This window comes from Heptranchias perlo, chromosome 31, assembly GCF_035084215.1.
Source record: "Heptranchias perlo isolate sHepPer1 chromosome 31, sHepPer1.hap1, whole genome shotgun sequence".
In the NCBI taxonomy this organism is placed as follows: domain Eukaryota; kingdom Metazoa; phylum Chordata; class Chondrichthyes; order Hexanchiformes; family Hexanchidae; genus Heptranchias; species Heptranchias perlo.
This window is the reverse complement of record NC_090355.1, coordinates 25,027,340-25,039,357: the sequence shown is the minus strand read 5'-3', so window position 1 is coordinate 25,039,357 and position 12,018 is coordinate 25,027,340. Positions and strand designations below refer to the sequence as shown.

The 12,018-nt window shown below is 38.3% G+C and overlaps 1 protein-coding gene across 7 annotated transcripts in view; it reads left to right on the top strand.

Moving 5' to 3' along the window:
* dab2ipb (DAB2 interacting protein b) overlaps positions 1-9,826 on the top strand; it is a 278,946-nt gene extending 269,120 nt beyond the window's left edge. For 6 of the 7 annotated variants that reach the window (XM_067969754.1, XM_067969756.1, XM_067969753.1 and 3 more), the window contains 3 exons: positions 2,563-2,765; positions 4,979-5,066; positions 5,982-9,826. In XM_067969754.1, the coding sequence (XP_067825855.1) occupies positions 2,563-2,765; positions 4,979-5,066; positions 5,982-6,149 (459 nt within the window). In that variant the 3' untranslated portion in view covers positions 6,150-9,826. The remainder of the gene's footprint in view (positions 1-2,562; positions 2,766-4,978; positions 5,067-5,981) is intronic. The other variant, XR_010958133.1, reaches the window with a different exon arrangement.
* Positions 9,827-12,018: the final 2,192 nt, after the last annotated feature.

Here is a 12,018-nt window from a genome sequence, read left to right as displayed (position 1 = left end):
AAGTGGATAACCTCACACTTCCCCACATTGACCTTCATCTAGCATAGTTTTACACACTCACTTAGTCTGTCTATGTCCCTTCCTGCTCCCACCTGTACAATTTACTGTGCCTCCTAACTTGGCGTCATCTGCAAACTTGGATATACAAACCTCTATTCCTTCATCCAAGTCATTAATATATATGGTGAAAAGATGAGGCCCCAATGCAGATCCCTAAAGAACACTACTTGTTGCATCCCGCCAATCATGAAGATGCCATTTATCCCTACTATCTGTCTGCTACCGTCCTACCAATTACCGGCTCATGTCAGGAGCTTATGTCCAATTCTGTACACTTTCATTTTTGCTAATAATCTCCTGTGTGGAATCTTATCAAATGCCTTCTGGAAGTCCATATAGGCAACATCCATTGACACTCCCCTATCCAACATGTTAGTGACCGCCTCAAAAAATTCAACTAGATTAGTCAGACATGACCTGCCCTTCACAAATCCATGCTGACTCACTTTGAACAGCTAATCTTTATCCAAGTGCTCAGTGACTGTCTCTGATGATAGATTCCAGTAATTTTCCCCACAAATGATGTTAAACTGATGGGTCTGTAGTTACCTGGTTTCTCCCTCCCTCCCTAAGTAATGGAGTGACATTTGCAATTTTCCAATCCAAAAGGCACAATTCCTGAATCTAGAGAGCTTTGAAAAATTATGACTAACTCATCTGCAATTTCCTCATCTATTTCTTTTAATACCCTGAGTGGAAACCATCATGTCCTGGAGATTTGTCTATTTTAAGTCCCATTATTTTCTTCATTACCATTTTTTAAACATATTAAATCCACTATGTTCCTCCCCTTAACTTATTTTTCGATTCCCTTGTACCTCTGGTATTACTTTTAGGTTCCCTTGTACCTCTGGTATTTTTAGTTTCCCTTGTACCTCTGGTATTTTGTCCTCTTCCTCCACAGACACAAAGTACTCATTTAACAAGTCTGCCATTTCCTTATTGTCCATTTTAGTCTCACCTGCATCTGTCTTTAATGGGCCCATGTTCCCCTTTGCCACTTTCTCTTAATAGATTTATAAAAGCTTTTGCTGTTGGCTTTCATATCTCTTGCATGTTATTTTTCATATTCCCTTTTTGCACCTCTTATTACTTCCTTTGTTGCTTTTTAGAGCTCTTCCAGACTGCTGGATTTCCACTTTTCCTTATATTTTCCTTTGAAAGTCTTTTCTTTTAGCTTGATACTGTCTCTTTATTTATTGACCGTGGTTTCTTAACTACACAAGTGGAGCATGTGCCTTTTAGGGGTATGTACCGGTTTATAGTGTACCAAATACTTTTTGAATACTTCCCACTGTTTGTTCATAGGTTTACTCATTAACAATTCAACCCAGTTTACTGTAGTCAGTTCATTTCTCATCCCTTTGAAGTTTGCCATACTTAAATTTAAAACCTTGGTTTGTGACTCTCCCTTCACTTTCTCAAACCTAATATTAAATTCAGTTATATTATAGTCACTATTTGCAAGCTGTTCCCTTACTGTCAGATTGCAGATTGTTAACTAATTCGTTACTCATCACTAAACCTGCTTCCATGCAGCGTGTCTGAATTGGAAACTGGATACTTCTGTAAAATCTAATTTTTGGTAAACTGATGTAGAGGATTGTACCTCTCTGTCATGCTAGCTACCTACAGAGTTGCATTCCCCTTTAAGCTATTTTTAAAATTTTACCAATCATTTCAAAAAGCTTACAGCAACTGCATATGATTAAATGACAGACTGCTGAACTAAATGCTTTATCATCTACCCAGCTCTTATCTGAACAGTGCCCATAATTGATGCACAACCTGTTTTACCTGGAGGGGGGAATGGTGCATTTTATATTCATTATAAACATTGAGTTGCCGATCCAAAGTAGTCATTAAGCATGTTTGATACGGTGAGCTGAAGCTATCCCCAAAAGCAAGTAGGAATGAAGTAATTTAGAAGGACTTGAAGCTGGTTTCAACACTGTAGTAATGCAGCATTTATAAAGTGATAACAGATTAATAGCTCTTAAGTTTACCCGCTAAAATCACTAACCGAAAGTTGCTATGCACTGTGGGGTTAGTCTTCCAAGTTTCTCACAAAGTCACAACCTTTCAAACTCACTCACTCTTTCCTTTTATATTGTGCACACTGATTTAAAAAAAAATCCCTGATTCTCAAAATCCATGATTTGCAACCCAAGCCTGCACAACGTGTTAAGCACTCATTAAAATATAATACTGAAAATATTGTAACTGGATTATTTTTTCACTTATGTATTGGAGACAATGTTGAAATTAGTAACCCCATGTTCGTACAGAATACAGTGTAGACTAGGAATCTTAAAAGGATTGTGGTTGAATTATTTGACATGTCAGTGTATAACTGATGGACCACAGTGGACATAAATCTATAGGGCACTAAAGGTCTTGTTTTTAATGGAAAAAAAGTTAGGTTTTCCAGCAAATTTTCAGTCAAACTTATTTTTAAAAAAGCTTCTCTCTTCTGCTTACCTTCTTTATTGTTTCTTTCAGTATCAGCAGGAGATTGCCATACTTCAGGATAAACTGAGGGCGTCCAATAGGAAGCTGGAGGAGTATGAGGTGCATTTAAAGAACCAAGAGGAACAAGCACAAAAGATGATGCTGGAGTATCAAGCCAGGCTGGAGGAGGGTGAGGAACGACTTCGCAGGCAGCAAGAAGACAAGGATGTGCAGATGAAAGGCATTATCAGCAGGTATGCAGCCAACCATCTGTTTTGCCTGGGGTAATTTCTACTGTAGTGCAGTTTTGTAGACAGTGCATAATTGTGAACTAAATGTTGATGTTGACACTGAGTGCAATTACCAGTATATCTCTTCAAGCTCCCTCATTGAACATCAAAACAAGGATTTTGTTGAATAATTAGGCAAATATTTCCTAGGGATTGCAGATCTGGCTGGTTTCACGTTGGCATAAAATATTTAGATATGTACTATGAAAGCCACAATAACCACAATCCTCCAGTTCGGGGCGGTGGTGGTGGCAGGATCTAAATATGCCCATTAGGTTACAGAAGTTAGTTTGGGGGAACAGATGCCTGTTCATATCCTTGCACAGTGGTGGAAGGTTATACATTCTATTCCTTGCAGTGTAAATGGGGCACAAGGGTATTTGTCTAATCACTAACAGGCCACTTAGGGGGTTGTTGAGCTTTTCGCAGTCAGGATGGAAGGATATAAATCCAGCTCATTGTTGGTTTATGTGTGTGTCTGTGTATGTGGGGGGTGGAGGATATGTGTCCGATCACTTTAAGGCTAGTTGGGGCAGTGTGGAGTAGATTTTCCTTTTGGGTGTTATTCGGTGTGCATTGGTAGTGCCCACCTGATCGTTAGTGTGCTGATCCAGCCAGATTCTGAATAGTGTGGACAGGTTCCCAGCTCATATTGTACCTGGCATTAAGACATCACTAGAAGGAGGCAGAAAATCATATCTAGTTTTTTTTTTAAGGGGCTGCCTGCAAATGGTGGTGGGTAAATTTAAAAGAATGTGGCCAATTAAAAGGTAAGTGGCCACATTTGCAGAGAAAAACGTTAATAGCTCCTATAAGGGCTGCTAATATTTAATGTAAATATTTCAACTTTTGCAAACATTTTTTGGGTAACAAATGCCTGTCAAAACCCAGTGGCTGATGTAATAAATTGGATAGCCCGGTGGTGAAGGATAGAATATTAGAACCTGGTCTTCAGTTGCTTCCGAGCCTTTATTCACAGAGATCCACATCACCCCCTCCACACCTTAGATAAGCTCTCATATAAATAGATACAAGAGAGTCCTCAATTGATACACACCACCTGAATACAATTAACACTAATTGATATAAATCATATGGATACAATTAACAACTGGCACAATAAATGTAGAGGCAGGAGCCTGATTCTGTGACCAATAGTCCAACCCCATGTTTGATGGCTGGTGAAATGGAGGTGGTGCAGAATGAGGAGGAGAAGGAGGAGGTGGTGCCACTAGCAATGCCAGCCCTCTTGTGGATGTTAGCTGCAGGTTTCCTTGCAATAGATGGTAAAGCTTAGCATATGGCTGTCTGTTTTCCTGGAGCCAGTGCAGCCATTTCTGCATGTTATTACGAGGTAATTGCACCTCTGCCAGTAAATGTGGGTAGGACCGTACCATGAGTGCAGTATCCCTCCACTACAGCCTGACCTGCCTGGCATTCTTCGATTGCCCCACATCTGGTTAATGTTTTAAACATCAAAATTCAAAAATTGTCATATTATACTGTATCTAGAGGTTACTAAAATATAGTAATTAATTACTCTTCATTGTTAATTTTTAAAATACATATCACTCTCCCAATGATTAACTTACTCATATCAGCAGTAGATTAACAAGGTGCCCAGGTTTAAATGATCTCAGCCAGGCTGGCAGAACGAGGGCTATAATTGGCCTCTCGGTTGGGAGGGGAAAATCATCCATGGTTCTTGCTGTTGATTGTTATCCAGTGATCTAAGTTAGAAGTGGGAGTGTGTGAATTCTGGGTGAGACGTATTTGGGCTTGGTTATAATGCTCCCTACTGGCACTCACTGCAAATGTTCACACAAATAATGCCCGCTTGGGGAAGATACTGAGGGGAGAATGGCACCTGTGAAGCAGTACCCAAGTATGAGTCAGCACCTTCAGAAGGGGAGGGGAGAATTTTTATTTTTATGCAACTGTGCTCAATAACACCCTCCCCCTGCAATTAAAGTATTGGTTGTTTCAAAATAATTGTTACAAAATTATTGAGTGTTGAAGAAGGATGACAGCTGTTTTGGTACCCGATTTACTCAAAATGTACTAGAATACTGCTAATCAGCACTTTATAGTATCTAATCTCTGGATTGACTGAGCTTTCAAGTCTGTTTGATCAGTAATACTGAACCTGCTGTGTTACTCATGTTTTCTTCTTGTAGATTAATGGCTGTTGAAGATGAGCTAAAGAAAGATCATGCAGAGATGCAGGCAGCAGTAGACTCTAAGCAGAAGATCATTGAGGCACAGGTTAGAACCTCAGTATAATATTTCCTGAGCCTGAAATGTGTTAGTGAAATCACACTTTATTTATAAAGGCAATGGATACACTCCATAAATCAGACCATATGTTGTCTTTGTGACCAGCAAGCTCAAGTATAAATCAAGTTACTAACTCCACCCTCTCAGATGTTTGATTATTTAATTTCATCCTCTCCATCAGTTTCCAGAGTTTATTATTTATATTTTTTTCACACAATCTGATTTGTGTTAATCAGATTTAGTGCAGAGCTATTATCAGTACTTTTTCAGCCTAATCTCAGAACAAACACCTAGACTGTTTAATACTTGCGTGTATGTGTGTGTGTGTGTGTGTGTGTGCATACATAAATATATCAAATGGAATAAATACAAAGTTTGTGACAGACCAAAGTTTATAAGAGCCCAAAGCAGTCCCTGAATCCCCAGCACAGTTGGTTACATCATGCTCGTGGCTTCATCACATGGTTGAGTATTTCCTTTGGTTGGAAGGTCTGACAATTTTGGAAAAGTTACAGCAGGACGGCACAGCTCCCAGCCTTTCCAGCATTTTTGGGGCTTGATGCTAAAACATTCTCTGCTCCTCGGTTTGTTGCTTTGAGCAGTGGGACCATTGGGACCTGATGCTAGGCAACGACACGACATATTCCAGTGCCTGGCCTTGGAAATGCCACAGAGATTAACTTAATCTGTTTATTTTTGGAATTGCTGGAGGGCTGGCTTTTTTCAGAAAAATACTTGGAAATAAGTTAATTGAGAGCCCTTATCCTGAAATCTTCAATAAAACTATACAGAATATGTCGGTTTTTAAAATGTGTATAAATTATTTTAGTATTGGGGTGTTTTTTTAAAGTAAGTTACTGTATTGGATACGTATAAACTGAAGGACACTGTTGTTTTCAACAGGAGAAACGCATTGTCTCACTGGATGCAGCTAACGCCCGATTGATGAGCGCACTGACACAGTTGAAAGAGCGATACAGCATGCAGAGCCGCAATGGAATCTCCCCGACCAATCCCACCAAACTGCAGATCACTGAAAACGGGGAATTCAGAAACAGCAGCAACTGCTAGTGTGGAGATCCATATCTGTGAAAGGAATTAGCTCATATCAAGAGTGCTTACAACAACACAGGCATCAGCTAGAGCAACAGCTAGAGAAACTTACATCCAAATATCTCGTGATTAAATTTGTGTTTGTTTATGAAAATACATTTGAATGGCCACCTGGAGTCACAAAGAAGCATGTTATTGGGGGAAAGAACAGTAGTAAGCCTTAGAAAGTTTTCAATCAAACATCTTGCACTGGAATACCATTGAATCCATAAAGTAAACTTGGGTGATGAATCTCAAAAACTTAAGTGTGCAGTGGGATTTTGATGATGAAATAACCGTAACCAACAAAGCAGTGCTCAGAAATGTTGTTTTCCACCATTGCAGTTTCTGTTTGATTACTGCTGAGCAACTCCACCGTAAGTACTAACTAATATCTTCAACTTCAAGTGGGTCCATTGTACAGTCAACTCTCCTTATAAATGCCTCAGTAGAAACTGGGGATGTTTGGTTACTGCTTTATTTCCACCACAATCGGGTATACAGACTTAACGATAGGCCAGTTTTATACAAGTTACAGTACTTTTTCCCATTGTTATGTATAAATTGACTTACTGATAATTAGCGTTTTCCGATTTTGACCTCCCATGTGCTTCAGCTTGCTGTTTATATCCCTGATGGATAAGTAAGAGGAAGACTATCTGTCAGATTACTATTGACATCTCTCCAACTTGGTGTCCGTGTTGCACCTTTGCTCTTACCATGCATATGAAGTTATCTTTTGGGGGAATACAACTTTCCTATTTTGAATCCTTTTATAAGAAAATGCTACTTCGTAACAGCTGATGGAAACATGAGGGCTCATGCACAGTCTGCTATCTGGATCATACTCCTCAGCAGGTCCAACCAAGTTCAGCCAACTTTTGTTTTAGAGAAAAACAGTTTGAGGGCTTGAAACCACTACAGTATAGTTACTAATGTGATATCAGAGAGAGAGGATTGCAATTTTGAGCTGGGAGTACTGCACAGAACAGCTTATTTACCGAAAAAACCTGTCTGCGAAAAGATCCTTTGACTCATAATCGGAAGCGATAGCAAAGCACTGCCTGTGAATCAAAGTGATATACGAAACAAGCAGATGGCAAGCTTTTATTCATTGCAAGTATGTGAATCACTACTTTTGGATGCATTTGATATGTATTTATCTTCTCAGTTACGTTGAGTCTGACTTGATAAGCTGGTATTTTTCATATGTGCACCATTTTTTTTTACTTTCCATAAAGGCTTTCCTGCACAATTGATGGTTTTGGTGCATTTTATCTTCCATATCCTGCTGCTCCCATGGAAACAGATGGACTGGCCACTGCTGCTTCAAAAAAATCTGATTTTAAGAAACAAATCTTTACAACTATACAGTAATAATAGCTCTACTAAATTTATACCTATGTGTGTTTGTGGGGGTATTTTAAAAAAAAGACCCGTAAGAGAAAGAATGACTTTCTTCCCAATTTAATTTTTATCCGTGAGAGTCAGTTTTTGCATCTGTACTGTGTTAAAATTCTATCTATGTATCCAACATAAACTGTATATAGTTAACATCTGTTTCTGGTACTGCTTGTCTCAAAGTCGCGGCAGAGTGACTGCATCTTTAACTGCTGTTTATGTTGTTAAAAATATGTCTGATAAAAGCCAGTGGTGGCAAATTAAAACCACTTTATATAGGCAAACAAAATCACTGTGTGATTGCAATCTGTGGTTCTGTAGTTCTCAAGGCCATTTGTTATACTTCTTGACTTTTCAGATTTGCAGCATCTTAAGTTGCATTTGTATTTAGCTTCACTGACGTATGACAAGTATCACGACTGCACCAGTGATTTAGTATAATAAGCCAACTAGCCAGCTCACAGTGGTTTCAGAGAAAAAGGGAACTGGTTCAGTGTACTGATTTTAAGCACTGCCATGGAACCCAAGCAGCCTCGGGGGCTCCAATATCACAACCTCCTGAAATGTGATGTATTAGCAAAACTAAGATGTGAAACAAGAAGTCAGCTTTTTAAGTGCACTGCTAAACTTCTATATTAGCCAACACCCATATAGCTTTATATATTATTACAGTTAAACAATGTCTGCCTTACATAGGATTTTTACTTTTATTATTTTGTAGGTTTGTATTTTTTTAAATTGTAGTTTAAAAAGAGAGTTTTATAATTTTGATGGTTTTTTTTAAAGTGCATGTAAAATATTCTGTGGATCCGTGTTTACAATTTGAATTAAACTGCACATTGTTAATTTTTTTTCTTTTATAAACACTGTGAAAGTTCCTTGACTTAGATAATTCTCTATGTAAAAGCCACTCACTAGCTCTTATCATTTCTTTTAGTTTACAGCACAGGAGTTGAAACGGGGGTCCACAGGGGTATCCCAGGGATCCTTGAGGCCATTAACTTTCTATAATTTCTGTAGTCATTGCCACTAGCATTATTTCTGTTGCTGTTTATTAATAAAAACATTTTCTGCAATAATAACATTGTTTTTCTTTGGGTAGCTGACACTGTCTTTCAGAAGTTAGGACGGGGTCCCCTGGGGATGTATTTCTATTTGCAAAGCGTCCCGGAGTGTGTGTCACTATTTGCAGGGGCTCCCCACACAAACAAAGTTTGAAAACCACCTATTTGCCGAACTTATGTACATTCAATTTGATTTTAGAAATGCACATTTCTCAGTATTGCATTTAAAAACAATTTGCTCCACTGTACCAGTGTTTATCAAATACTAACCGTGAAAAGTCAAACAACTTAAAGAGCAGGTCTTAATTTCTTCTAAGAATAATGGACATATTATGGGGATTTTGTCACCCTCCTGAAGAATTTGAGCAACTGTGGTAGGAGCTTAAATCACACAAGACTCCAAGATGCCAATGGCCTGAGGGTCTGCAGCATTTTCTTCAGAAAGAAGCTTTCCTAAAAATGGTGACACTGTTAAGTCTCCTCAAACAGAGCATTATGCCAAAGATTGTGGCTTTTGCATCCATTGGCATCTTGGGATACTGCGAGTTTGTTTGTTTCCATTGGCAATATTTAGCCTGAAAGTGTGAATTGCAATTTGTTACGAGTTATTCCCAGTCCAAAAAACCCCACGGAAACCCTACAATTAATTTGAATAGAATGCTGTGCTATTGGCTGTATCTGCAATGTTGGAATGGAAAAATATACATGAACAGGTTATTTCAAAAGTACTTTTTTTGCTGGGAAATTTAGACTTAAAGAGTTAAAAAGCTAAAAGTTCTATGTCGGACATTGTTTTCAACATTCTTTTTCTAGAGCCTAAATTAAAAATGCGATTGTACTATCACAGAATGTGCGGCATATGTATGATGCTTTACTTCAATTTGCCGCAAACAAATCAGGACTTGAAATAATTCAAATTGTTCTCTCTGTATCTTTGCCCACAAACGCTGTATCTAAGGACATACGCAGATTAACTGGTGCCCACTGATACTTGTCCCTGGAAAGCTGTTGTACGTTTTATATCCTTACACTTTTGTAAGTATGTTTAAAGTTTAAAGTATTTGCTGGACTCACTTCAGCTTACTTAACCTGTAATAATGTACAGAGAAGTTGGTTGTGTTAAAATATGTGGCTGTGCAATTTATGTACATTTGCAACTAGACTTATTAAAGTTTTATTTAGCTATTTTAACTGATTTGTGTAATGTCATTGTTATATCACACGTTGACACTTGCAACATTATTACTACAGACACTCTCAATCACAAAACACAAAGGTGTTACAAATAAGTTTTGTTGATTTATCATCTTTCTATATTTGAAAACCATCTTGTTTACATTGATGAGTTGTACCTTATAAATATACCATTAAAAATGTATAATTATAATGAGTTCTACTCTACAACGAGGATTCAAAATACAAAATTCACAATTCTCAAACAAAATTAGCGATCAGAAAAAAACTTATTGCCCCCACAGAATAATGGATATGTGGAACAAACTCCCAGAGAAGGTCTTTGATACAAGCTTAATTGGTTTTCTGCCTGTGTCTCTCTCTCACTCCTATCTGACTCCCCTCCTGTCTAGAAAGATCCTATGTAAAATAAGTTGCATTCCAGTTCTTAGTTGACAGGTACTCATGAGAGCTTTACTCTGAATCAAACAATATACTTCATCTGGCCAGGGAGTCCTTGATGCTGACAGCTGATACTCAATGCCTCACTGATCCCAAAAATAAAAGCACAAAAATATGCCTTTAAAAAAAAAGGAATTTTTTTTTCGTCAGTATCTGCTTGAAGATTACCTCAGGATGATACCTGGTCATTGGCTGTAGTAAAATTCAAAATGTGAGGTTTGGTAGTAATATTTTATTAAGTACATTTATCACAGGTCAGCAAAGTGATATAGGGGATGTGCATATACAGCAAAGAGACATCATAAAAGGAAAGGAACCACATTAATCCTGTATTTTGCAATGAAAGGTCCAGATGATGGATCCTATAAAAGATAAGGACTTATAGAGCATGTTATCTGTAAACCAACCCCCCCCCCCCAGCAAGTTTCCTCACAAGCACATTCTACTTATGACTTTATTTATGAAAACAAAAGATAAAACTTATTACTGTCTTGCATTTCCAAATCAATAAAATAGACTAACAACTGAAAGTTACAAAGACTAGTTTGGTTCTATAAGAAGGTTCAAAGGTCATTGAAAGGTCGAGACCAGTCACACACACACACATACATGTAAATGAACATATATCTTTCAAACAGACCAGAATGTCCCAGGTTTGATTCCTAGTTCTAGGTTTCGTCTACCTTGCGTTGCCTGTCCTCAGCCAGGGCTACATCGGCCTCACCACCTACAGACGAGGGAGGGGGAAAAGTACTGCCAGGGTGCCCGCTCCTGACCACAGTTTACAAGTGCGGGTGTGTGGCCATCGGTCACATGCTGCTAGTGGCCACGATTTCCCCTCTGCCAGTGTAGACTCCAAAAATCACCACCGCTGTGTACCTAATGGTCCAGCCTAACGTTTGTCATTTTTAAACATATTGGGCCAAATCCTGTATTGGGAAACTACAAATATGGGAGCCAGTTAGACAGATAGGGATTGTGACGTACGGGGCAAGGATATACCAGGAGGGCAGAATGTTGGTAGACCTGGTGGGGTGAACCATGCTGTTTGTGAAGAAGAGAAGGCAATTACTGGAGCCACAATATGTGATTTTTTTTTTTTGCCTTGTGATAAATGCTGTTTTTGGAGAGATATACTGGAGTGAGGGTGGACTATTAAGGTGGCTGTATCTCAAAAGATTTTTTTTGTTGGAATGCGATTGTGTAGGATTTTTGGGAGGTGAAATCTGATTGAAAAGAAAACTAAAATCAAGGAGAAAGTACAAAATGTGAATAAAAATATAATGAAAGTTATAAATAGAAAGGAGAAAAAAACTGAATTGAACACTTGGCCAATGAAGAAGAACATCGATGATTCAATGGTCATAACAGCCACAAGAAATGTTATTATAAAGAATTACTTTGAAAGAAGCAGAACGCTAGACTGTAAAATGCACCACACATCCACAGATAACAAATACAAATCAGCTTAATAGTTTAATGTTTAAATTTTTTGCTCAAAAACTTCATCAAAATCTAAACCACAGGAGACTGAAATCAGAGGAGCTCAGTCCCACAGCCTAATGAACACAAGCTGTTACTCCCAGTTTCTGCACCTCTTCCTAAAAAAATAAAACATTGTCTAGGATAACCACTGACTGGGGAATAATTTGCAGATTCCAATGGTTTCTTCCAATCGTTTTTTTGAGAGTGTCACACTTCATGCGAGTACAGCATTTAAAGCCCCGTCAGAAAATTCCACTTCCATT